Raw genomic sequence first — 25944 nt, 5'->3', positions numbered from 1 at the left:
TGGTACATGGGTGACAGCTGGCGGACCTGCAGTGACATCATCACCACCCTGAGTCTGTGGTTTATGTTAGGGTTCACTCTTGGTGGTGTGCACTCTCTGGGTTTGGGCAGATGGATAAGACGTGCACGCACCACTGTGGTGTCCCACAGAGCAGCCTCACCGCCCTGAGCGGCCTCCCACCCTCCACCTCATCTTTTCTCCCCACCCCCAACCCCTGACAGCCACCGATCTTTTCACTTTTTTAAAAAAGGTTTTGCCTTTTCCAGAATGTCATATAGTTGGAATCATATACAGTATGAGCTATTTTTAAAAGGGCATTTTGAAATAAGTTGCTGAAATCAGTAGCTTTACTCTGAAGCGAACGTTTCAGCTTGTGTATTATGTGGAGTTTGGTGTCTGTTTACATTTTTTTTTCTTTTGGGGAGAACTTATATGTAATGAAAAGAACAAATCTTAATGAGTTTTGAGTTTGTAGAAGACGGTGCAAACAGCAGTTTAACGCACCCCTCTGTCAGCAAATAGAGCATGACTGTCACCCCAGAATCCTTCAAAAACTTAGCTGTCTCTAGGGCCCCCTGATTAATCTGAGTTGGGCCCCAGGATATTTTTACAAACAAATCTACCTGTTGATTTAAATGTGCAGCCGTGTTTGGAGACCATTGCTCTGGATTCTTTTATTTCTTGGGGTATGTGAAATAAATTAATTTATATTTGGAAATTGGCAAAATTAAGAAATCAGTCTGTGACATGAAGCAAACTGCTAAGTGTTACACAAATGTTCAGCTTTCAGGAATCTGGGAGGGTGCTAAAAACGAAATAACAGATGAAGGCAGAAGCAACCAAGAGTTACGGCTCAGAAAGTGATGGGCTGCTTGTGTGCTGCAGCCCTCCTCCCCTCCTTTTGTCTCTAGGATTTCCTGAAAATAGTCTGCCTGACACTGCGGGAGACACTGTAATCAGAAAATACACTTTGGGTTTAATATTAGGCTTATAATCCCTTGTCCTCAGTGTTTGCCTTGCTTTTCATAAAATAACAAAGTAGGACCATGTTTCCCTGGTTTGGGGTGCAGTCCATTAGTGGGGAGTGCACCCGGCTGGTTGGTGAAAACTATCACCATTCCTTTAACTGAGTACAGACCGGAGTGTTTAGATGTACCCAGGGCGAGTGTTTCGTACCACCTTCAGAAACGTGTGCTTTGGTGAAAAATGTGTGTCGCACGTGTGTTGGATGGTGGTTTGAAATGTACTTTTTATTGTAGGTTGTGATCAAGGTAGTTTGAAAGCAAGTGGACCTGGGGATGCTAGGTTTCTTTCAGCAAATGGGAGGAATGGTTCAAAAGAATCCAGGCTTAATAACTGATAGGCATTTCTTTTGAAATGAAACCAGCCGCGTGGCCCACTGTTCTCTGTGCCGCGGTCCTCATTTTGCTTTGTCCACCCCGGCCTCGGGTGGCCACCTACCAAGTTGCTCCCTCTCACCTGCCTGTTGAGCTGCTCCTCACCCACGTTCCAGTGGCAGGTGTCGCTCCAAGGGTCTCATGAAATGAGATGAAATGATGTGTGTGTGGAACCTGGGAGAGGAGAGGATTTTGAGGATGAGCCGCACGTCACACCCTGTTTTGCTTTTCATTCACTCGAGAGACCTTTTAAATGAAGTTTTGGTTCCTGTGGGTGGGCTTTACCTTTTCTACCCATCCTCCAGAAATGACTAGGATAATTATTAAATGTCCCGTGGTCGCGTGGACTTACCAGTGTACTGACTCTTCTGTGGATTCTGAGCTGTTCTCCAGAATTGCGAGGGGAAGCTGGTTCTGCACGCTTCTGTGAGGACCAGCCCTGCAGGAGGAGGTGCAGATTTCAGTATAATTTATTACTTATTTTAGAGTCAGTGGGAGATGAATTGGGCTCAGAAGACCCACAGAAGTAGCTGCCGTGTAATTTACTGTGGTCCTGGGCGGAGTAATCCGCACACCCTGCCTTTGTAAACTCTCCAGGACTTCCTTATTTCACGTTGATTGTATTCATCTGAGAAATGGTTACCCTCAGGGGTGTAATAACCTGGGCAGGGGGTGGCTGAAGAGAGAGGCGGCTGCAGCATCTCAGAAATCCCGTCCTAGGATTGTCCTGTTTGAGGTTTAACTGCTTGGAGATGAGAGGTCACAGGCTTCAGGGAAGCGCGTCCCTCTGCTGCTCAGCTGGGTGGGAGAAAGGGAAGTGAGTTGGTCGGCTCCAGGTCTGACCCCACTGAAGTGCTGGTGGACGTGGAGGGAGCTGCCACTCTCCAGCCTGGGGCCCTGTGTCACTGGCCTCTGAGCCAGAGTTCCAGCCTTTGGGCGGCTTTTGGGGACCCTGACTTGAAATTTATATGGTACTGACTTGACGAGAGACTCCGCCCCGTGGTCTAGAAGCCAGCCGCAGCTTCCAGGCTTTCCTACGCCCTGGGCACTGGCCGGGTCTTGGGTCTGCAGGAGCACGAGACAGCGGACCTGGAAGTTGTACCTGACCCTCCATGATTGAGGAAGTGATGGTCAGGGATGGTCCGGAGGGGCCGATTCTTCAGGGGAAGGATGAAAGGGATGTCAGGAACCACTCACTGAGCGTAGAGCTTGTAGAGGATCCTCCTGGTTATCTGGTCCATTGGCCTCGGAGGGCCCAGAGAGGGTCAGCTCCTTTCACATGGTCACCTAGCCAGTTGGTGTCAAGTCTAGAAATTAGAACTTGGGTCTCTGAAGGCCTTCTGTGGGAGGTGAGCGGTGGGCATCAGGTGTGGGGTTGATGCTGGAGTAGCAGCAGGGACTCTGATGTTGAGGGAGGAGGCGGAGTCGGGGGGGGGTGGGATGTGTGGGGAATGCGCGGGGCATTGGGAAGATTGGAGCCAAGACAGACTGAGATATAAACATCCTTTCCACTTTCCAGCCCTTACTACCTTGCAAACCTTGGACAGGTTAACATGTACTCACTGTGAGCTTTAGTTTTTCTTAGACGTGAGAAATACGGTAATATCACCTGCCTGTCAAGCTTTGCTCTGCAGATGACACGCCCTGAGTGTAGTGGCCTGGCTCACTGCCAGCCGTGGTGGGTGGTCAGCATGTGGTGTCCTCACTGGGCACTGTTTGTAGGAAGAGCAGAGATCTGGAGGGGTGTTTCTGAGCCACTTCAAGTCTTTCACACTTGCTGGCTGTGACCTTGAAGAAATCACGTAACTTCCTGGAGCCGCTGCTCCCTGCTCTGCTGCCTGTGAACATGACAGTGACCTCAGGGCAGGAGGATGGATCCAGCCCAGCGTGGGGCTCGTGGTGGCATTTCATAGATTTAACTGAGCTTGCCCCGAAGAGAGTCTGGAAGGAATTTCTTTTATCTTTTTTCCTTCTGTTTTTCTTGGGACTCTTAATAGAGAAGAGATCCCATGAATGAATTGATTCATGATCCGTTGCGCAGGGACTCATACTGCAGTCTCTTTAATAATAGAGAAGATGGAAGTTTTGAAGTTACCTTTGTCTGAAAATCTGTACAAAATCAGTATTATGAAAATAAAAAGAAAACACTGACTGGTAAATATTGTGCCCACCCCAACCCCTTATTTGTTCTTTGCTGTTGTAGCCCCTGATTGTGATATTCACAAAATTTACTATTGTGTTAAAACAGAGAAAACTACTGAAAACTCGCAAGATCAGTCTGAGGCACATGATTGTCTGTATGATGTCTGTGCTGAGTGGTGATTTACTGTGACTAGCAAGTCGTTTCCTTAAAAGATTGTGGTTAGCCCTATTTATAACAAAGCAGAATTTGTAAATGTGTGTGTATCTCCCCCCCCACCCCATTTCCATTCTGTTGTATCTGTAATCATGCACCAGTTTAGCCATCACAAGTTTGCCAGACGGACAGGGTGTGGTGACCTGAGGGGCCCCAGTGTTGCTCTCAGAACTGGCCTGCCCTCCTGCACTCCCGGGGCCTCCTCTGCAGAGGGCCGGCCGCTCGGACTCTGCACTCTGCTTCCCTGCTTCCCTGCCTGCCTTGCGGTGCCTCTCAGGGAGAGAGGGCTTTTGGGTCTGTGCACTGGTCATTCTGTCCAGAGAGCAGTGTGGTCCGCACACTGCATCTGGCTGGAGCTGAGTGAAGCCCTGGGAGGCTGTAGAGGAGAGAACGCTCCTGAGAACTGGGGAGGTCAGAGGTCCTCAGCATCCCAGACTTCTAGAGTGTTGCTGGTGAGAGTTCAGTGTCTATGGGCCCACAGGAAAGACGCGGGGGTCAGAGTGGGCCAGGCCCGGTCAGCTTAGGTTTTGACTTGTGTTTCTGGCCAGAGTGTTGTTCAGAGACAGAGCACTGGACTAGAACACCACCTCTCCTCTCCCTGCCCAGAACCAGAACTTACTTGTCCAGCACCAAAGTCTTCTGTTTTCCCTTTATGTCGGGTAAAAGGCTTACCATGCAAATGTACAGCATAGTGACTGAGTTTTGGTTGCTGTATCAGTGAGATCCCTGTCAAGATGGCATGGAGGGGTTGGGCTGGAAGCAGGGCAGTTCTAGGGCAGAAAAGGGGAGCGGAGAGGTTGTGGGGGTCGTTCTTGCAGGGAAGAGTGGGCTCACCGATGGCAGACCTCCAGGCTAACTTTCCCTGCCAAGGCCAGCCCTGTTTATCTTCATCTTTGTGCTAGCCCTGTACTAGCAAGTTGTCAGCGGGCAAAGGATTTTTTTGAACAGTGTCTGAGAAGGAGGTTTCTTGAATAGCCCGGCCAGGGTACCAACGAGGCACCACCTGATTTATTTCTGTACTTGGGTTTCCTGCAGAGATCAAATGAAAAATCTAGGTTGTGGAGCAAACACTTCCCAGAATACCCTAAGTCACTCTCCTTAGTCATTTGTTGAGGGTGGGGCAGGGCCACAGACAAAAGGCAGCAGGGCCCGGCTGGCCCGTAGGAGGCCTTACGCATCAGGCAGGGAATTCAGGCTTCGTCCTGAAGTCACAGGATGAAGGGTTTGAAGCGGAGAGACAGTCAGCTCTGTACTTGGAAGGAGTGCTCCATCAGCAGTGGGGAGGGCAGCGTGGAGCGGAGTGTGGCTGAAGGCAGGGAGACCCATCTGGGTGCTCTGGGGGTAGGAGCCAGAAAGGGACCGAGGTGGAGGCAGACGGAGGGGTGTACATTAGAGAGTTGCATGAAGGTGATGAGTGAGTTCTGGCTGACAGGTTAGATTGTGAGAGTGATACTGAATGCTCAGAACGGCTTTCAGTGGTTGGAGACAGATGCTTTCGGGTTAAGTGATGCTTTTTCTGCAGGGAAGTCCACTTCTCCACCCTCCCACTTAAATGCTGGTCTCCCTCTTACACTTAGTGGACGTCTACTGTCTGCAGGTGTTTGATTCCACCAAAAGCAAGTTGGTATCAAATACTTTCACAGCTAGAAATTCTAGACCCTCCGCTGCTGACGAGGTCAGGATCTCCTCCTGCTTGTTTTGGCACGGTCCCTGGCAGTAGCCTTCATCCTGACTGGCCTCTTCGCATCTGATCAGCTCTCCACAGTTCAGCTATGGAGACCTGTTGGAAACAAGCGTCGGATCGTGTCGCCCTGCTCATTGGATAAGGGCCAAACTCTAATAGGCCTCTGGGCCCAGCTGGTCCAGGCCCAGCCAGGTGCCATGGTCCCCTTCATCTTTGTGCTGAAGTTCGCTCCCCGATGTCCCCAGCTGGGTCGTGGGTACAAACATGGCACATTTAGCACTGCTCTTGCTGCCAGTCGTGGTTTTCTATTTGTTCGTGTAGTCATTGCTCAGAGTTTGAGCGGGGTCACCCCTGCGTCCCCGGCTTATCGGAGTGCCGGTCACATACGGGTCCTTACACTGAATTAGACTCTGGTGCATGCATTAGAGTGACCCATTCTGTTCATTGCAGACCCTCAGTCATTCAAAAAGATTATATTAAGTACATTTTTTTCTGATTGAGACTCCTTTGCAGTGTGTCCCCTGGTACCTGTTCTAACGTGGTCACATTTGTGCTTTACTGAGATGAACTGTTGAGCCCTCCTGCAAGGGTGTGTCCTAAGTGCTTCCAGGGCCTCCGAGTTGGTGCTGGACACTTACAGTAGTTGGTCCCGGGGGGATACTTAATAAAAATTTGTTGATTGGAAGAACACTTTGGAAAGATAGCCATTAAGATAAAAGTAAGGAGCGCTCTGGCATCAAAAATGTTAATCAGCCCCTCTTCCCCTCCCTCACTTCCTTCCTTCCTCTCTTGTGACACCTCATTTTTACTATCACAAGTCCGTGTGCTTGGCTGAGCTGTCTTGAGCTGTCCACACACAGGAAGAAGAGGCTATTGGGCAATTTGGAGGTTTGATTATGAGAAGTTAGTCATTATGACAAACCTGTGAAACACAGATGATAAAGCTCCTAATAAAATTTAATCTTGTGTGAGAGTATGTGTCACCTGGAAGATATTCAGTGCCTTTTCTTTCAGCCAGGGTGTGTGCCTGGTGGCTGTGAACAGTGTTCGTGTCTTGGGGGATGAAGTGGGGCCAGGTTGGTAGCTTTACTGCAGTGGGGTTACGCTGCTTCCTTTACTGGGGTGAAGAGGACTGTGTCCTCTTTTTAATTCTTGGATTAAATTAAGTTGGTTTCATGGTTCCAAAGAAGTAATGAATATATGTTATCACTTCAAATTACTTGTTAGTTACACTTATTTAATGTGAGCTTTCCCCCCATTACTCATATTTTCTGTATTTCCTATTACTAATGTCTCTCTGATCTGAGTAGAAGATTGGGAAATGTGCAGAAGAAAGAGCTGGAAAAGGACAGGCGTGGAGGAGTCTGCAGGTTGGGCTGCTGAGTGTTCTGTGAGATGGGCAGTGCGTGTGCAGTGAGAGGTGGTGGCGTTTCTCCTCCTCCCTCTGCCACTCCTTGGAGTTGCTCAAGGCCAGGTCCTGGTGTCTGGAACAGGTGACTCAGATGAAAGAAAGTTTGAAAGAAAAAAGCTGTCATTTTCTGGTTACTCACAATCATTCAGGCCCAAGTCCTGCCTGTTCTCTCCTCTCTCCTGTATTTAGTATCCTGTTACCTTCTCTGCACGTTTAAAACATCTGCCAGGAATGAATGGAAATGGAAAGGAATGCTGTGGATCAGTATGTGTTGATGCCCTGCTCTGTGTTAGGCTCTGGAAATAGGTGAAATTCAGAGAGGTTCCCCATCATGCCAGTGCCACACAGCTCTTAGGTGGCAGAGGGGCTCGCCTGGACTGGGGTGGGCTCAGCTCTGGACCATCTGCCTCTCCTCCCTGCTCAGCACCAGGGAAGACCCACCTGAGTGGGCGGTGACCATTGCCTGCCCCGCTCCTCTTTACTGCTTCACTGACGTGCATTCCTAGGTAAAGGCGGAGATACTTCAAACACCAAGGAATATCTGAGTAAACCTGGATTCTTTCTTAATCCACTGAACCAAAGAAATGAGGACATCCTTCTGACCAAAAGCTGGCTTGGATTCCTCCTGGTGCACACAGGGCCACCCAGGGCACAGTAGACGAGAAAGAAATGCCTTCAGTCGGGACTAGACAGAACTTATATGCAGATTTAAAAAGAGCAGTGTGATGTCTATGTCTTTTTTTATGCAGGGCAATTAAAGTCCATTTCAACTGAACAACATTGATAGTAGTTGCCTCTGGGAGGCGATTTAGTGCTTTGAGATTTGTCGGATGAAAGAAATAGGATAATGATCTGCAGAAGGTTTTTCCGGTTCAGTGATTTTTTTCTAGAGTCTTGAATCTGTCTTATCCCACATTCTCCTGGGAGCGCTTGGACCCAGACCCAGCGGCTGGTGTCTTTCTCTGTGTCCGATGACTGCCTTTCCTTTCTTGGCCCCTGTCGCTGTGCCCTGCTTGCCAGGTTGTCCTGTCCTTGGGCCGAAGATCACCCACTGCCTGGGCTGCCACCAGGAAGGCAGTGACCTGGGAAAGTGACTGAACCTAAGAGCCTGTCTTTCATCTGTAAATTCGAGTTGAGCACCACAGGGCCTGTTCCACGGGGCGGGGGAGGATTGTCCGAGATGAGCGAAGAGGACACTGAGGTGGTCAGGACAGACTCTAATCTGTAATGACTGTTGAAACCACAAGGAAAACTTGAATTTGCACAGAGGTGCGGGGGCGTGTGACAGGGAGGAGGAGAGGGGTGAGGGCTGAGCGGGCCTGGGGAACCCACCTGGGTTTGCTGACTAGCGCGTTCTTTCTGAGCTTGTCTCCCACCCTGACATGGACATGGGCCGGATCTCCAGGCATTCGGTTCTTCTGGCAGCTTGAGTTTTCTCAGGCAGGCACTTTTTGGGATGAGGGTCATCCTAGGGGTGCAGGTAGGAACCATGCTAGTGTTTGTCCAGATCTTTTAAGGCCTCGTTGAGAAGAGGGCTCAGGGGAGCCTGAGTGCAGGTCGGAGTAGATGAGGTCGTGCTCACGTGTGTCGTGTGTCAGTGTGGAGGGCAGACTCAGGGCTGGGGGTGGGGTTGTGGCCTAGGGGGAGACAGTCGCCCCTGACGGAGTCTACCAGTCTCTGCAGTGGGCTTGCAGCAAAGCTGACCATCAGCAGGATATTTCCTTCCTTGCCCGTGGATAGTAGATAAACCGACCCGTGGAACCAGGGCGGCAGGACTCTGAGGGAGGAGGTTTCCGGTGGCAGCAGACCTGCTTTGCTTGTGCTCCGGCCCCCAGGACTCTGTCCCCGTGGCTCTCAGTTCTGCTTGCTCTGTAGGGAAGGGGTTGTTTCTGTCGCCTTCAGTTTACAGTACAGATGACCAAAAAGAAACACATTGATGAAGACATTTTATATGGGATATCAATGAAAACATTTATCTTCATGGATAGAAGTCCTGAAGTTTTTCCCCCTGAAATATCATTTGATTCTAAGGGATTTTTTTGTGTTTTGCTATTTACTTTTGTAATAATTCAGTACAATTGAGGAAACAGAAAGCAGGGGGTACTTCTGTAACACTTGGCGCGCTGTGCTTTGGGGCCTTAGTAGCTGTAATTTTAAGTTCCCAGAGGATGCCTGCTACTTTCTCCGTCCGAACACTCTGTGCCTTATTGAATCGGGGTTTATTATATAGATTTACTTTTCATAAACTTTGTTGACTAGAGGTTAAAAAAATAAATAAGCCCGTCTCTGGAAACTTGTTTCCTTTACAGCATGGCAGGTAGGAGAATTTCCAGTGAATCTCTAAATTAAACTCCAGAAGTGAATCCAGAATTCCCTCAGATAGGCGGGAGCTGCTCGTCACTGCCTGGTTTGGCCAGCTTTATTTGAGAAGTCAGCTGTAGAAGCATTGGGGAACCAGCCTTGGGACAGAGCAGCTTCTGCCCTTACCGTGTAAGTGAAGAGGGCCCTGGAAAGCTTTCGTGAGGAAGGGTCTCTCCCTCGTCTGTCTGAGCCTGGCTCTTCCCGTGCTCTGTCCGGGGTGCCGGCCCCAGGGCGTGGAGTAGCCTGACTGTGGAGCCTTCTGCAGGACACCTCCCGTGTCTTTGGCTTCAGGATGTACGTATCACCTTGATTTATTGTCCTCTACCATTCTCACCTAAGCCGACTTGATTGTCTTCAGCCTCTGATTCATTCCCCAGACCAGAGCTCCACACATTCAGGTCGTTTGCTGTTTCCAGCAGCGTCAGGGCTGGAAGTGCTGCTCCTTGACCTTGATGTCTGCAGGAAAGGCTCTTTTCAGGCTTGCTGCAAGACAGAGGGGGTGTCGGCATTCAAATGGGAAAACAAATAAGTGCAGATAGAGGTTGGTTTTCTCACTTTGCACTGTCAGCAGAAGCAAAGCGCCGTCCGTCCCTTACTCGCTTTGAAAATAACCTTATTTTTAGAGTAAGGGAAGGAAACGTGTCTGTTCAGAAAACCTTGCTGTTTTGTGGAAGTGGAAAATTCTCTCCCTAGTCCCTCTCTCCTTGCCTATGGCCGATAATAACAACAGTGATTACAGTCAGCATTGCGGTGTCTGAGAGCCGGACATTGTACTGGGTTCTGCCCTGAAAATGCCCCGTTAGCTGTTACTCCCATTGTACAGGTGAGGAGACTGAGGCCTGTGGAGATCGTTGCTCTCAACTAAGACCATAAAGAGTTTAAGGAAAAAAAGAAGGGTCTGAGAATTAGATGCAACTGTGTGATGCTGGAGGACTCTAACACTTAGTGTAAACTTCTTTCATTTTACATGGGGGGTGTGGAGGGCAATAGAGCTTTGCCCTTGAGTATGTCACAGACTCATGTTGGTAGGGATTCCTTATTTAGGGAGTTTTACATTGCCCCCCCCCCAATTACTTGTTTTTAATTTCTGATGTGGTATATATTGATATAACCTATCTGAACAAAAGCTCTTTGGAGTTTTACATTTTTTTGAGTTAAGGAGATCCTGAGACTAAAAAGTTTGGGAACCACTGGCCTCGTGGTGAGGTGTAGGCTTTGGGGTCAGCTGCCCCTGTTCTAGCATTTACTTGCCGTGGGCTGGTGGGAAGTTGTTTTTCTGATCTCAGTGTCCTCAGTGGAAAGATGGGCCTGTGGTAGCACTAGCAGTACCAGTAGTGAGCTGGTCTGTGAAGTAGGGCCTGCCCTGTGGGTCCCAGGGCTGGATGCTCGGGTGTTCCTCCGGTGCTGCTGGTGGGGCGCAGGTGGGCGTCTGTCTTGGGGGGCTTTACCATGTTCGGGGGGAAAGTGACTGTGTGTGTCGGTGGGAGGGTGGTGGCTCTCAGGGCAGGGTGGGCTGTTTGTGCTGGTTTTTGTCTGGGAAGAGATGGTGGCCGCAGCCTTGCTGTCCAGGGCGTCCTCCGTGTGGCCGGAGGGAGATGGTGAAGGACCCTTCCAGATCCCGCACGCTGGGCTGGGCACAGCACCCAGATGTGGTCAGCATGCATCCCAGGCCGCCGCCCGCAGGTCCTGACCTTGTCTGGTCTGGGCCGGTGGAGGAGGCTGCAGCCCAAGGTCATGGAGCTGCGGGTGATTGAGGGGGTCCCTTTGGGGCTCTGGTCCCTACCCTCTGCTCTGCTCTCTCTGCCTCTGTGTATGCCTGCCCCCTGCTCTGGGATGTTGATGATGAAAAGTGTGCACCAGGGAGACTGAAGCCTCCTTCACTTCAGCACTAACTTGGGCCTGAATGGAAGGAGTGAGGCCCAGCCCCTGTGCCCTCCTTCCCCGCTCCCCGCCTGGCCTGGTTTTTATGGAGAGAGTTGTGGTCTGCAGTCCCCACCCCCACCCCGCGTCTCCCTGAAGGGCTCTGACTGACGCTGGGGTGCTGGGGCTTGGCGACTAAGAGGGGCTCTGGCCCCCGGGGCACAGGCTGAGAGGAGACTTGTGAAGTATTACTTTCCCCAGGAACGGGGTGGGGAGGACTAGCCTGAAACCCGTTTCTCTCCAGATTTTAAATCTGAAGTGAAATGAGATGCTTTCATCTGGCCCAATACCCACCCCCACTTTTTAAAAAGAGGTTTTACTGGCTTAAACAGATTCTTAAAAATAGAAATCTGTTTACATTCAGTTCTAACTTGGTTTCAGGTTTTCTGCTCCAGGAGGCTGGTGAGCCTAGAGCAAGGAAACTCAGTCTCTCAGAAGTCAGAGGAGTCCTCGGGCCGGGCAAGAGTGGTGTTCAGGGGTCTTGGGGGAGGCTGGGGTGGGGGTGGGGGGCCTTGATTTTCTGGCTGTAACATCAGGTGCTTCTGAAATGTATATGGTACTGATCTGAGAGGCTTCTCTTGGGTTTACTCTTGGTCAACCATGTTCCTAATGTGGTGAAAGTATCAGTTCTTTGTAGAAGTATGAACTGTCTCAGGAAGTGACTCGTAATGAGGAGGAGCGCTGATTGGGTCATTTCTGGATAGAGTGAGTGTTAAGGCCCCGCTCTGAGTGACCCTGATCCTTTCAGAGGATGCGTCGTCTCAGGGAACTCCCAACAGGGTGCTGTTTCCCTTTATCTCTCTCTGCTCCCCCCCCCCCCAGCACTGTCTTCACTGGGGATTGGGGGCACCCTGCGCTGTAAACCACTCCCAGAGAGAACACTATGCGGGGCAAGGGGCTAGCTGCCTGTTTTCCTTTGGGAGCTTCTGGCACTTGGCCGCTCTGAAAGCAGTGAGGAGTCTGGCTGTAAAGACGGTGTGAGGCTTACCAGGGGGATCTGTCTGCAGAGAACGTGGAGGTCTTGAAGTGCCTCCTGAAATTGGACAGAGCAGATTTAGAGATTTTGGTCTAGTTACCGCCTAGTGAAACTTAGTCTCCTTTTCCTCTACTTACTGGACTGTAGACGCTAGCTTTGCAGGGCCTCTCCCTTGACCAGCACTGTGGGGTTCTGACGTCCTGAGCTCTCTGTGAGGAAGCGAGGAGGCCCGAGCTGGCCAGCGGCCTTTCCCCTGGGCCCGGTGCACCTTGCCGCCCGGCCTGGCCCCGCAGGCTCTGCCTCACCTGCAGACCCCTGGCTGCTGCTCTTGGCTGATCTCTTGCTCTAAGGACAGAGTTGGGTGGCTGGAAGCTGCAGTGCGGTTAGCAACTGGTTCCGAACACCTGAGACCTCTGTTATTTGAAAAAGGCAGGAAGTGAGTTATTCTGAGTAGTCTGTTTCCCAGAGAGCAGCAGCAGTTTATCTAGTAACTTTCACGGTGGGAAGAATTCTGGGTTCTTTTGTCATCTATAATGGTGTAGGAAATTTTAATTTCATTTTATTGCTAGTGTAACACAACTTTTTAAATGTTCTACTGTTTCACCACTAGCTAGTATAGTAGATTTCAATAGCAGGATTTGATTTGTGGAAGAAGTTTTTGGTGGTGTGTTCCTTCAGTTCTTGGCATCTTTTTCAAATAGGAAATGTAGCATATGCAGCCTGTAAGGTCTTCTGTTAAGATTTCATGTTATAAAATAGGTTGAATTAGGGAAATAGTAGAAGATGGAAAAAAGTGAAAACAGATCCCCTAGCCCCAATAAGACCACCCCTCCCCCCTTCTCTCCCAAATAATGCTGCTTAAGTAGCGTAGTTGCCCTGTGGTGGTTTCTTGTTTCTTGCATACGATGCTTAGTGTAGTGACATTTGCCCCTGGGGTGAAAACAAAAGTTATGGAACCCACATCTGACTATGAATCCTGAATTTCTGCTGTGTTACGTAGCCACCTTTGGGCCACTGTGTATATAGCTCTCTGCTGTGTCTAAATCTGAAATGCCAGACACACACACACACACACACACACTCACTCACTCACTCACTCACTCACTCACTCATTCACTCAGTCACATTTTCATGTGTCTTTTGAATGGGTTTTTTTTAAAAATATAAGTGTATGCTGGTATTTTTATTGTTGATAGGATGAATAAATACGGTTTTCACTGTTTCAGAGCACTTGTGAGAAACTTAGTTCCTATTTTCTAGGTTTAAGAAGTGGCTTTATTTGTGGCTTGATTCGTTGGGATCTGCCACGATAATGTATGTTATATTCAGGAGAATCGACTGCTTCTCACAACTAAATCACAGGCAAGGGGCTGATTTCTACATTCTGTCCCTGGAATTTAATTCTGTGGGATAACTTATTGCAAGATGAGAACTTGCTATAAAAATACTGTTTTGGGGATCTTGTACATTTTAGACTGTGCCTTTAATTATAAATGTTTATTTAAGGAAATTTAAACTACATTTCATTTCTGAGAACAGTACAGACCTTTGGGAAAAATTTTGTTAGGCCAAATGTGGACCTGTTTCCTTGACATTTCCCCCCTTCCCTTAACCTAGGTAGTTTCGATTTTTAGATCCATCCCATCTTGTTTTAAATTTTTTTCCTTTCCCCAGTTATTCATACAAGTCTGAGATTTCTGGCATGGGATGTATTGTTGCTAAAATATGGGCAATATTGGAGACCCCAGGTTTTACTCAGAGGATTGTTAGCAACAACTACCTTTGTACCCAAACATTATGTCCTTATCTCCCCACCCTTTCCCCTCAAACACATTTTGAGGTTGGCATCTAAAGGTAGAGTCACTGTGAGAGTTTAGGGTGAGGCTGAGGGAGAAGTCTGAAGGCTCGTCCTGGGGCTGCTTCTGTGCCCACACCCTCGGTCGAGACTGTGTGTGCTGCTGGGTTGGAGAAGGGAGAGTGAGGAGTTGGGTGCTCACAGCAGAGCAGGCATTTCAGGGGTGGCCTAATTAAAGGCTTCTTTAAAGGAGCTGATATTCCCACCTTCTAATTAGAGAAGGTCTGCACTGCCGGGGACCACGGGTGAACACGGCTCAGTTGGGACAGAAGGGTGGATGCCGGCTTCCACCAGCCTGATCCATCTCTTCCCTCCAGCGGCATTTACTTCCTTTCCAGGCCTCGATAAGGGGTTAGAAAAGCTGGCTGAGGAAGTGAACAGATGAACCACGAGAAAGCCCCGAAGTGTCATGTCAGTACTAGCTGTGCCCGAGCTGGTACAAGCGGGGGTTTGGTTACTCTTTGCAGCAGTCTTTGGAAATGACTGGAGACACTAAGGGGGTGACGTGCAGTCACGGTGGCCCCTCATCTTGTGGTTCTAGTGGAAAATGCTTTGGAGGCACCGGGAGCTGGAGTGTGATTTAGCTCTGTTAAAGCTCGGGGTGGGGTTACTTCCTTTGGAGAAACCAAGGGACTTTTAATGTCTCTTCAGCACGTTGATAGGTTGAGTGTGTTGTGGTCTGTCTTCTAGATCGTGTAGGTCAAAGGAGCAGCCACAGCCCGAGCCTTTGGTGTATAACAGAGCATCTTGTTGTTCTGTGGGGTTTTCCGGAGAAAGCTGGTGGCACTGTATGTAAATAACACATGCATCTTGCTTTTGGCTTCCGAGGAAGAGTCTAGAGTCCACAGAGCGAAGCTCTTCAGAGCAGGGCAGCCCGCGGAGTAGATTGCTATTTGCACACCCTCCTGAAAACGCCTGTGTGCGTAGGAGTGCGTTTGTGTGCATGGAGTGACACGGGCCCTGGCCTTTGCCTTTTAAAGGCACACAAGCCAGCGCGCGTGACAACTAAAAATGGTCGCCACTGTCCTGCTTCGGGATTGAAGTCAGAGTTGTCAGATGATGGAAGAGCGTTCCCGTGTCCACTTAATTTATGCTTACTGTTTCTTGATGCTGAACTTGGACTCCACATTGGAGACTGCTTTTAGAAATAAGGACTGAAGAGACCCGTCCAGGGTCCTCAGGATGACCTCACAAAGGGCGGGGGGATCTGCCAGAGCCCCCTCCCCCTTTACCTTTTCGTATCACTCACTCAGGGCCCTCAGCTTGGTACCTGCTCCTGGGAGGGGGGCGGCCTGTCTTGTGTCTCTGTGCCATGTCTGCCTCCCTGTTGGTGTGTTGGAAAGTATGGCAAGGTTTTAATGACAGCTTTTCAGTTGTGAATTCGCATTTCTATTAAGGAATTCAGTCTACCTCAGGGGGACACATCCCATTCTTACCAGATGAAGGAGCATGAAGTCAGCTGGAAAAGGAAAAGAGAAAACAGGCTTCAGAAATTGGTAAACTTTGGGTAGAATATATTAAAAAGAACACCAGCTTTGTAGAAACGCTCCCCTCTTTTGTTTTTATAAATAAACTGAGAGGCAGAATACTCAGGCTAGAGGCTGATTCTCTCCGTCTTCTCAGTCCCAGCTTGGTGATCATGAAAGCAAATAGCTTATCCCAAGTCCACCATGTCTCAGCTCCAAAAATGGGGCTCAGATGAAAGACCAGCCTGGGTGATTCCTTAAGGTCCCTTCTATCCCTCGGCAGGAATTTCTTGGGTACCTACTGAGTGTAAGGCAGTGCGTCTCCAGGTGTTCAAATCTGAGGGGGCAGATGGCGCAGGTGGTGGGGGAAGGGGCATTAAACAGACAGCCCCTGAGGCAGTGATGCTGGCCGGGTCGTTGAGGGGCTGCAGGGAGACACTGAAACTGCCCGATATAGGCCTGCACTGGGAGACAGGTGGCTGGTGCTAGGTTAGGGAGGGGCCTGACCGCAGGTGGCTGCAGGTGGAGGTGGAGCCAACCAGAAGCAGAGTCTGGATTTGAGGAGCACCGATTCCCTTTGAACTTGTGCGATCCTGGTTGGGGCCCAGGGTTTGCTGGCATCTGAAGTTTCTGTGGAAGCTGCTGTCACAGCAGAGGTGTTGGTGGGATCCCAGGGTTGGTCAGCCCTGGCCAGCCTGGCACATCTATCCAGCTTCTCCTTTCCTGAGTGGCAGGACTGTTAGTTTTTAGCTGATGGAGGCTTTTGCTTGTGTGTTTGTTTTTGTTTTGTTTTTAATTTGAAGCTTGACGTACAGCTTGGGGAGAAACATTCACAGCTTCAAGGATAGTTGTATCTGGAGAGAATTACCTGGAGTCATGAAAGTGGAGGTGCTTGTGTTGAAATTTGCTCTGCAGTGAAAATGGTGCATCTCTCAATCCATACAGGTTAGAGGGTTTCTGGTCTCAGGTCTGCAGATAGTTGTGTGACGTGTGTGCTCGGGTGGCCTGTGGGCAGCCCCGCAGTGGGACTGGGCTGGGCCCGGGGCTTGTCTGGGGAGTCTTTGGTCGTGACCACCTGGTAGGTTTCTGCATGGGACACAGTGAAGATAAAGGCCCACAGCCCGTGGCCTCTGGGAAGGACTGTGTCAGCAGCGTCTTTGCTGTCCGTGTGTCCAGATGTCCTGGTCATTCTGCTGGGCACAGAAGCACAGCTGTGTTCTGCCGGCTATGGGTCCTGCGAGGGCAGCAGTGACACATCCTGGGTGTGTGCACGTGTGACTGACTCTAAGCCTTTAATTGGCACAGGCTCAGAGCATATTTCTGAGGAATAACCCACCATGTGGCGGGCTTGAGGGGTGGATACCGTTTGTCCGGCTCGAGTGGACTGTGGTGGGGACATCACCAGAAGCGCGGTCCCTCTGACTCCTGTCCGCCAAGACCAGCTCTGTCGCTGGTGCTTCCACAGTGAGCACTTTCAAGGCACCTGTCTTTCCGCCTCGTGTCCCTACTTGGGGAGAAATGGTCAGTGGGCTAGGCAAGCCATCTCTTTCTTCCCAGTCTTTTTCTTTTTTTTTTTTTTTAAACCTTCTTACCTACCTAGGTTCCCCAGAATGGGTTAGGAGGGAGTCGGGTGAACTTCGGGCAATGGGGGGTATAGTGGAGGGAGAGGGGTGGGCACGCGTGTAGCAGATTCAGCACGTACCCTTTAAGTACACTGCCTTTCATGCACTGAACTCTTTGAACCTCGCACCCCCTCAGGTGTTTGAATCACTTACACACTTTCCATGTAGGCTGGGTTCTCTCCCTTTGTGGTCCCGCCAGAGCCAGAGGAGGTGCCAGCTGTCACACCGGCTTCCTGACCAGGGCTGGCGGCCTCTGGGTCTGGAGAGCTGGCCTGTGAGTGTTCCCTGAGGACTGCACTTCCCAAAATGCGAGGGCGCAGCTCCCTTTTTGTGTTTTGTTGTCTTTTTCTTCTGAACCCCACTTCCTACCAGGGTTGTAAAGTGGATTAAAATTAATTTTCTATTGGAACAGAAAATTTCATGACATGCCCAAAGGTGAATGAGGTCACCCCAAGATATTGAAAGCCTGGCCTGTGAATGAAAGATTACTTGAATGTCAGTGATAATGAAACAGCATAGGGACCACATGGCCACACAGGTTTAAAGTTCTTAGGCTGTGTTCTTATCTGAAAGGTGGCTTTATCTCGTTAGTCTGACCGCATGTTGATTCAAGTTCTTGGCACAGGAGGGAATGCCACTCCCTGCATCCACCTGCATTTTCTCTGGTTCTTTTCCTATAACACCCAGCCCATTCTCTGATGATCATAGCTGACAAGCTCCCGCCTTATGCTGGAGGTGCTTAGCATTAGGAAGTTACTGGGAGGAGGAGGAGGGAAAGACGGAACGACATTCAAGGTGCACTTGACCGTGATGTCAAGGTGACATGCTCGTGCTGTCAGCGGTGAGGTGTAACTTAGATAATGGGGAAAGGGAAGACCGGAGACTGGGTTAGCATGGTTAAGTTACTGGTGTATGGTCGTGTAGCTTGAAGTTTCAGAGTTGGAATTCAAGTTCATCCCCTAAACCGCACCAAGAGTTTAACAGCCATGTTCACATCATTATCGCTGTCCCACTGTGATGAAACCGTGCCAGTCTCGAGAGTCCCGGCCCTCTCTGGGCACCAGGCTCCAGCTGCAGAGTTCACCGGCAGCCTCACAAAGAGTCCTGGTAGGCGAGGGCAGCAGCACACGACAGGACAGTGCCAGCTCTGTGCCTGTCACAGAGTGAATGGTGGTGAGCCCAGTGGCCAGCGTTTGTGGCTTGTTTTACACATGCCAGGAGTTACTTAGAAGTGGGGTGTACTCGCACACACACCATCTCATTGAATCCTTCCAGTTAATGCCAGGAGGTGAACACTGTTACTATCTCCATTTTTCAAGTGGTGAAACTGAGGTTTAGAAATGTTTTTGCAGTTTACCTGAGATTGTCTAGAGCTTGTCAGTAGCAGAGCTACGGTTGGACTTCCTTGTTAAGGTTAAACACCTTCCCAAATGGGCCTTCGATTAAAACAGTTAAGTCAGTTTCTGCAGGGCACACTCCCCCCAGCAGCCTGTGCCTTTTCAAAGAAAGTCTTTGAAATAAAAGTTTTTGAAATGTGCCTTTGGCATTTTAAACATAAACATTCTCATTGTGCTGCTTCAGGAGACTGGAAATACGTCCCCCCGACGTCCCCCGAGGATTTAGCTGAAGAGGGTAGATACCCATTTTTTTGGTTGAGGTCCTGGAGTCTCAGAAGTAAGCCATTGGCTTCCGGGGCTTTATGAAGCAGGGATGTGGATTTTAACAAGGGGACCACTTTCAGCATTTTAATGTGTTAGCCTTCCAGACAGTTTCGTCTGCTAGGATCCGCCTAGTTTTGTTCAATCCAAATGCGTGACTGTAGGACACCCAGTGAAAACATTTCAGAGGTCCAGTCTAAAAGGCAATCTGTTTGTTTCAAGCAGTACTCATTGTAGAAATTGCCAACACACCAAGGGATTTTGGTGATTGCTTTGGATTTGATCAGTTATGTACCTTTTAGACAGTTACCTCAATGTTTGGGATCAGAGTTAAGGGTCAGTCACACCAAGATGGTTTAACTCTTTAAACCACAAAAGGATGAGGCAAAAGGTCTTGCGGGGATCTTAGCTCCTGCTGCTCGGGGCGTTCTCTGTGGGCCTCGCAGGAGCCACTGAAGCACTGCCCCCAGAAGGGGGACAGCCAGGGTGGGGCGAGGTGGGGGCGCTTTATTGTTAGTTCCTGTTTCCACTGAGACCAGGAGGGTTGTTTGACCAGCCAGGTGTGTATGGCACTTTGTTTTCTTTCTGTGAATTGGAAAGGCTCACTCAGAGTTCATTGCTTTTGTTTTCCGGTGTTGGGTTAACATCCGGCACTGTCTGCGTCTGCTTTGGGAGTGTGAGATGCTTTCAGGGGAAGGGAGCGTCTGTCTGTAGGTCCTCTCAGATTCAGGAGCTGGTTGCTGCCCAGTTCTATGGAAAATCACTTTCAACTGTGGGTTCTGACATCCTTCAGTACATTGGAGGCGCTGAGTTGGGGGAAAGCGTTGTTGATCTAAGTTTTCACTGAGCGGAATGAGCAAAGCCTTAGAATGTGTAGTGGCCTAGTGACAGGTCCTAAAAGTGGCAGCAGCCTCTCAGTCCTCAGCAGCCCCTTGTTGGACAGGCCAGCCTGATGGCTTGGTTAATGACGTTCGACGAGGCAGAGGGATGGAGAAGGATGGGGAGGGAGGACGAGGGGCAGGGGTCCAGGATGGTGTCTGAAGGGCTGCAGAGACCTGGGGACTGGGTGCCGACTCAGTGAGCTAACCTGGTGCGGTAGAATGTGTTGTTTTTGTTTATTTATGCCTCGCTCCAGAAGGAATTGAAGGTGACTGTTCACTGCCCAGGGAACCTGTTGAGGTAGTGAAACGTCTGTGGGTATGCGCAGCTGCTCCCTTTGAAATATTATGTTAGCTGAGAATTGCTGACGAGGCGTTAACCTTATTGGCTCAATTTGGGAATCACTAGTGAGTAAGAGAGTGACAAGATTTGTCAAATGCTTTTTATAAATTTAATTTGTTGTTTTGATGTCTTTTTTTTTTTTAAAGCAGAGTGAAAAACTCAATTAACATTCTTAAAGGTTCCCTTGTGGACTTGTTAGTAAAGGCGCTTTGTGTGTCTGTGTGTCACGCGGACTCTGGGGCCACATGACCGGTGCTGGGGACAAATGGCCCTCAGAGGCGGGGAAGGGAGAGGCTGCCCCTGCGCCTTTCATGCTTGTTTGCTCTAGCCTGCGCCGGGCGCACATCTCTCCCATTATCCCCGTCCCCACGGGAGACGCTTCTGGAAGAGAAACCTTACTCAGAATCTGGGCACCCGAGACAGCTGTCCAAGGAGCAGGGACCCCAGAAGATGACACTCTGCGTGTCGTCCCTGTGTCTGCACAGATGGCAAGATTTAGCCCTGTTGTTCTCTGCCTGCTCTCACGCTCCTTCTCACCTGCCTCTCAACATTTCTTAATTAAACAGAGTTGCCTGCTGAGTGGAGGACACCCCGGGTTCAGGCAGAGAGCCGCAGGGCGGTCTTCCTGGGAAGGGAGGGCCCTGCTCCCGGGGTTGCTGGACAGGGTGGTTCCCCTTGGCTTCTCCTCTCTCTGTGACCCTCAGTGCACGCCTGTCTGTATAACCTTCCTCCTGGTTCTGTGCTCGGTGGGGCAGCTTTATTCATAGCGTGAATTCTCACATTGCAGGTTCTCTAAGTTGGTTTCCTTTTTCTGTTGGCCCTTCTGATCAATGTGTCTAAGTTGTAGATTAGCAAAGCCTGTGGCTCAGGGACCAGGGATCTCAGCCTCGGGATTCTCTGTGTCATCCTCCTCCTTTTCCTTCTCAGCAGGTTTGAAGTGCTTACTTCTAAATAAGAGAGAAAGTGTTTATTTCTAATTTAGATCTTGCTGTAGATCAGTTTGTATTTTCCTGAGGGGGGAATGTTTAAATTTATCATGAGAATGCTATGACAGGACTTAAAACTGAGCCGTGTCCCTTCAGTCAGAGAGTACCTCTCTGAGCCTTGTCACTGGTCTGTGCGAAGCATTTGAGTGCAGCCCCTTCTTCACCCAGCCCCCTTTGCTTTAAGAGGAAAGAGGTGTTAAAATACAGCTCAGCCTTTTCTGTTGGAAGGGAAAATCTTTGCCCTTGTGAACACTTTGAGCCGTAGGCAGATGCAGAGAGGTACCCGTTCTGGGCCCCTGTCCTGGTTGGCCGACCTCCTCCCGGTGGTGGACGGAGCGGCTGTGTGCTCTCTTGGTTTCAGTGCTCGACCTACACGTGATGAGGGGTGGGTGGGGATTTGCTGGGCTGGGTTTTGTGACCAGGCTTTCTGGGCACATAAAAGTAATTTCCTGGGCTCTGCTTGCCTTGGAGGTTTTGTGTCATTTTGTTTTTGGTTGGGATGGGGCAAGGAGAGGTAATTGTGTTGTGCTGAGAGGTTGACAGTAATAATTTCGAGTAGAAAGGTCTGCTCACTTTCAGTTTAAGTTAAAAGCGGAATAATGTGCGTCTCTACCTATTTCTGGCTCAGCTGTGTTTCGGGAAGTCATGAAGACACCTTGACCATAATGAAACCATGGGGTCCCAAGTGCTGCTGCTTAGGCTTCCTGTGAGATTTTAGTGTAAGTCTTAATGAAAATCTCGTCACGCTAAGAGGGAATCTGGGTGCTGAGTACGTGCTGCAGAGTCCAGCCTCTTGTTGGTTTACAGCAGGGGTTGAGGGTGGGTATAGCCCCGGCCTCAGAGCCCTCGACAAGGACCGTTGACAGTCAGTGGTAAAGGGGTCACTGGTGTGTCTGCCGGGGCCCAGCCCATCTTGACCGCAGCGTGTTTGGTGGTCACGTGGCCTCCTCACTTACCGACAGACCTTCCTACTCTGCTCTGGAAAACGTGCACCTTGCTGTTTACTTGGTGGGTTGATTTTGGGTGAGATCCTTAGTGCTGGTGGTGTTTATCCTTGCAGTTTACTCTGTGCCGAGTGCAGTGGGCTTGTTGGGCTTTTTAAAAAATTATCTGTGTGTCCCTTTGGGATAAGGGGCAACATGAGGGTAACTTCTTTCACGTGGAAAGCTTAGCGTGTAAAGAGCCTTGGGACTTTGCTTTATACAGTTACAGTGCCACTAGGAGCACATCAAAATAATTACAGTTTGACAAGTGCTTTTGGAAACAATGATATATTTATTTTTTTAGATCAGCCTCTCTTGGTAACCTCAATACTTTGTAAGGCTTTAAAAAGTACTATGTATAATCTGTTTCTGTCTATTTGTCTCTCTTTCTTTAAAATTTGAGAACACCTTCCTGGTAGAGAATACTTACTAGTAAGTGAATAGATCAGATCTATAGAAAAGCAGTCTGTAGCTTGCAAGTGGTGGCAATCAAGACTTGAACGCAGTCCAAATTTCTTTCTTCAGTAAACAGACTTAGTAGTGGTAGGTCATTTAATACAGACCCCATAGAAGAGCAGAACTTTAAAAATAGTTTTCACAGTAATGAATAGAGTCATGGAACTCTCTATTCTTGGAAGATGATAATCAGAGCTACCTGTGTGTGCAAGTCGTTACAACAGTGGCGATTTTGCGTCCTTTATCTGGAAAGGGCTGCTGCAGAGGGGTCTGAGGACACACTGGGCTTCGTCAGGCGTGTCCTGTTCTGCATTTACTTAACGATTCAGATCAAGTTAGTGTCGAGGGCAAGAAGGGGCATTATGTACTGAAACTCTCCCAGGACTAGGTTTTCCAGCCACTCTGCCCTGATAGGCTTCACCCTGCCCGACGCCGTGGCTTCGCTGCACACGCTCATCCTCGAGGAGGAAACCTGTGCTGTGAAGGAAGGAAGGGAAACACTCGAGAAATTGGGCAGCAGTCAGAGATAATCACACTCGCCTCAGGCGGCATTGTTCTCTGCGAGTTAAATTGATCTCTCGGGAGTTGGACACTGAAAAAGGATTGTCATTTTAACTCGAGTTCTTGTAGAGTTCTTGTTTTAGTTTTCATTAGACTGCAAAGGCTCATTAAGTTAGGCTAGACTTTCCTCTTTTTGAGTGAAGTTTGCTTCCTTGGGTTTCCTTGGGCATTTTTCTCCTAGAAAGAGGTCTTATCTGTTTCCCTTTTCTGTAAGGAGTCTTGCATGACACCATCTCCCCGGCATTTCCTCCTAGATTGCTGTCCGGAATTCTCCAGCCGAGAGGAAGGGGGTTTGTGTGTGAAGGGGAGCTGTAACACTCAGAGAAAGCTAACTGAGCTTTTTCTTGAATTCCTTTTTTAAAAATTTAGACTCTGTTTCGCTTAAGCCTTTAAAATATTTCTGGCTTTTCATGCTGTCTGCGTCTTTAAAGAGCTGGCTCCCAGACACTGAGACATCTGTATACCAACTAGATATAGATAAGATGGTCTACTTAAAAAAAAAACTAAAACAGAAAACCCCCAAAACCAGTGGGAAGGCAGCTGTCAAATGCTGTTTGTTAGAGTAATACAGAGTTGTTTTTGTTTTTTAAAGCTCGGAACCAAGACTTTTAACTTGTTGGCACTTAGATAAATAAAGACTGGATTGAATCCAAAGAACCAACTTTTTATCTTAGGAATTGTAAGAACTCTGGGAAGAAAGTAATGTTTAAGCACTAGTAACTAGCGTTTTAAATAAGTAAAGCATTTGAGTTTTATGAGCTTGCTAGATAGAAGATAAGGTGCTTTTATGGGGATATGGTTCTCTTTTTACTTGGTTTTGGTGTAAATGAAGTGCTTTAGGATTATGTAAAATGAGGTTTTGGGGGCTTGCTATCATTAGACTTTTTTCCCATACTTTTGTGTGGTTGTGTAGCTTATGGAGACAGTGATACTGGACCCTTTCCAGTGATTTGCCAGAGATTTGCCTGGGCTGTCATCCAGCCAGCATTGCTCAATGTCTTTGTGTGGCTGTCATGCACAGTGCCAGCCTGTAGGAGTGAGCAGGATAGTCAGTTCGTATCTCTTGAGATTTTCTTACTTTGTAGGCAGGTGGTTAAATCACGGGGAGGAAGGGAGGTTGGAGGAGAAAGGGGCCCTTGACCCCCTCTTAGCCGTAACTTCCCTGGGCTGCACCCATGCAGTCAGAGGTAGGGGCCAGACTCCTGGATTGACCCTCAGTAGGTTAGGTCTGTAAGCTTGGGCGAGTTAATGAATCCCTCTCCATCTGTGTCCCTGTCTGAAAAAATAGGGCCAGGGGTCCCTGCCGAGCAGGGTTGCTTTCAGGATTAGAAGGTGTATGGAGAGTGAACTGACTTCAGCATTGAGTAGTCATCTCTTTGGCATCAGGAACTGTGTATTCCACATTTTGAGGTGCTTTGTTTAAAAAAAATCTGGAAGAAATCCCCACGGAGAGAAGGTGGCATCTGGGCTGAGTCTCCCTGGCTTGGCTGTGGCGGGGAGTCCATGGCACAGTGGGGTGTATCCCTGCCCCCTCTGGCACTGGAGGCTCTCCTTGGGGGTGGTGGGAGTTCCTGGGGTTTGGAGTGCCCGGGGTGCTGTCAGAGGAGGTCCTTCTGAATAGAGCCTCTGTCCGCCCCAGCCCTCTCTCTCCATTCAGGCCCGAATACAGAAGTACTTTTGATACCATCTGCTGAGTTGTCAGCTCTTGTGGAGGTAAAAGGGCTGAAGTGGAGCAGGGGAGGGTTATTAGGGGCACGGCCATCTAAATGGGAGCCCTTTAACCAAAGTTCGGCCGTGGACGGCGTTTCCGCATTCCGGATTGCTGCAAAGAAACCCCCGAGCATGTGCCGACAAAGCTGCTCTGTTGTCTGCTGGGGGCTTGATGCCCCCCCGCCCCCACCTTTTCGGTGCCTGGCCCTCCCGAGTGGAGTGATTGAGTGATTGGATGGGAGAAGAAAGGATTAGGGAAAGCAGTGGTCTGCTTTCTGCTAGTTACCAGCAGCTGTTTTGGGCCAGTGAGGGCTGGAGTTTCGTGCTGTGTGTTTGTGGAAATGTGACGTCTGATTGACACTTAATGGATGGCTCCTGGGGCCCCGAGTAGGGTGGGGGCTGAGGGCCCCAAGGTGGGGTTGGAGCCCTGCTCCATCACTGGCCTACTGCATCCCGGGGGCCACCTGCAGTGTCGGGGGCAGAGGTCCGGGGCGAGGCCCATGTGCGCAGGGACTGGAGAAGGCGTCCTCAGTTACCCTCACTCTTACCTTCCTCCTCCACCAGCCCATAAAGGCTCTGCTCTGAGGCTGCTGTGGAGCGGCTCCCGGCGGAGCCACCTTGCAGAGTAGGAAGCACCACCTGGTGATTAGTATTACCTCTTTACAGCCTCGACTGGGTTGAGTGCCGTTGGATACTGCATTTATATCATTTTCTCTGCACTTGCTGTCTATAATTGTGACTCTCCTACGGTTTTGGTGGCCAGGTTGGTGGGCTTATAAAAAATTTTCAATTAATTTCTTCTTGATTGGAGAATGACCATAGTTGTTACGAGAGTGGCAAAAAGGGGCACAAGTCCTTCTATGTGTCTTCTAGCTAAATAAACTGAATAAAGTAGTGACTTTCAGATTTTAATCCTCCAGCCCTCTTGTAAAGCAGGCCTCAGAGTTTGTGGACTTGCGACTCCACAGCAGCTCAGTGGGATGAGTAACTGGGAAACCGTCTCCTCGCAATTGCTTTGGGAAGCAAAGGAAGGGAATTAATAGAATTTGGATGTTTCTGTAAAATAGGGTTATTTTCTGATTTTGAAATCCCCTCTAACTTAAAAAGACTCCTTCTATGTATTTCAAACGTAACCTGCCGTGAGCAGGTCAGTGCCAGGCACTGGTGCCTGGGCACGGCCGTGGGCGGCTGGGAGAGGGCTGGGGGGGAGCGGGCCCAGGAGGCCCGCGTGCAGTGTGGCTGGGGGGCTCTGCTGCCCCGAGGACACGGGAACTGAGAGCAGCCGTGCCGTCATGGTGTTATCCCCGCAGCGTCACTGTGT

At 49.5% G+C, this 25944-nt stretch overlaps 1 protein-coding gene across 50 annotated transcripts in view; it reads left to right on the top strand.

The window, feature by feature from the left end:
- MAP4K4 (mitogen-activated protein kinase kinase kinase kinase 4) overlaps window positions 1–25944 on the top strand; it is a 141922-nt gene that overhangs the window by 22033 nt on the left and 93945 nt on the right. For 3 of the 50 annotated variants that reach the window (XM_064481790.1, XM_064481791.1, XM_064481789.1), the window contains exon 1: window positions 20158–20415. The exons of the other annotated variants lie outside the window; for them this stretch is intronic. In XM_064481790.1, coding sequence (XP_064337860.1) covers window positions 20173–20415 — 243 coding nt within the window. In that variant the 5' untranslated portion in view covers window positions 20158–20172. Of the gene's footprint in view, window positions 1–20157; window positions 20416–25944 lie in introns of those variants that run through there. 50 annotated transcript variants of the gene reach the window in all.

The sequence above is a fragment of the Camelus dromedarius genome, chromosome 33 (assembly GCF_036321535.1).
Source record: "Camelus dromedarius isolate mCamDro1 chromosome 33, mCamDro1.pat, whole genome shotgun sequence".
Taxonomy (NCBI): Eukaryota; Metazoa; Chordata; class Mammalia; order Artiodactyla; family Camelidae; genus Camelus; species Camelus dromedarius.
Note: the sequence above shows the minus strand (reverse complement) of the source record. Positions and strands in the feature narration are given on the sequence as shown.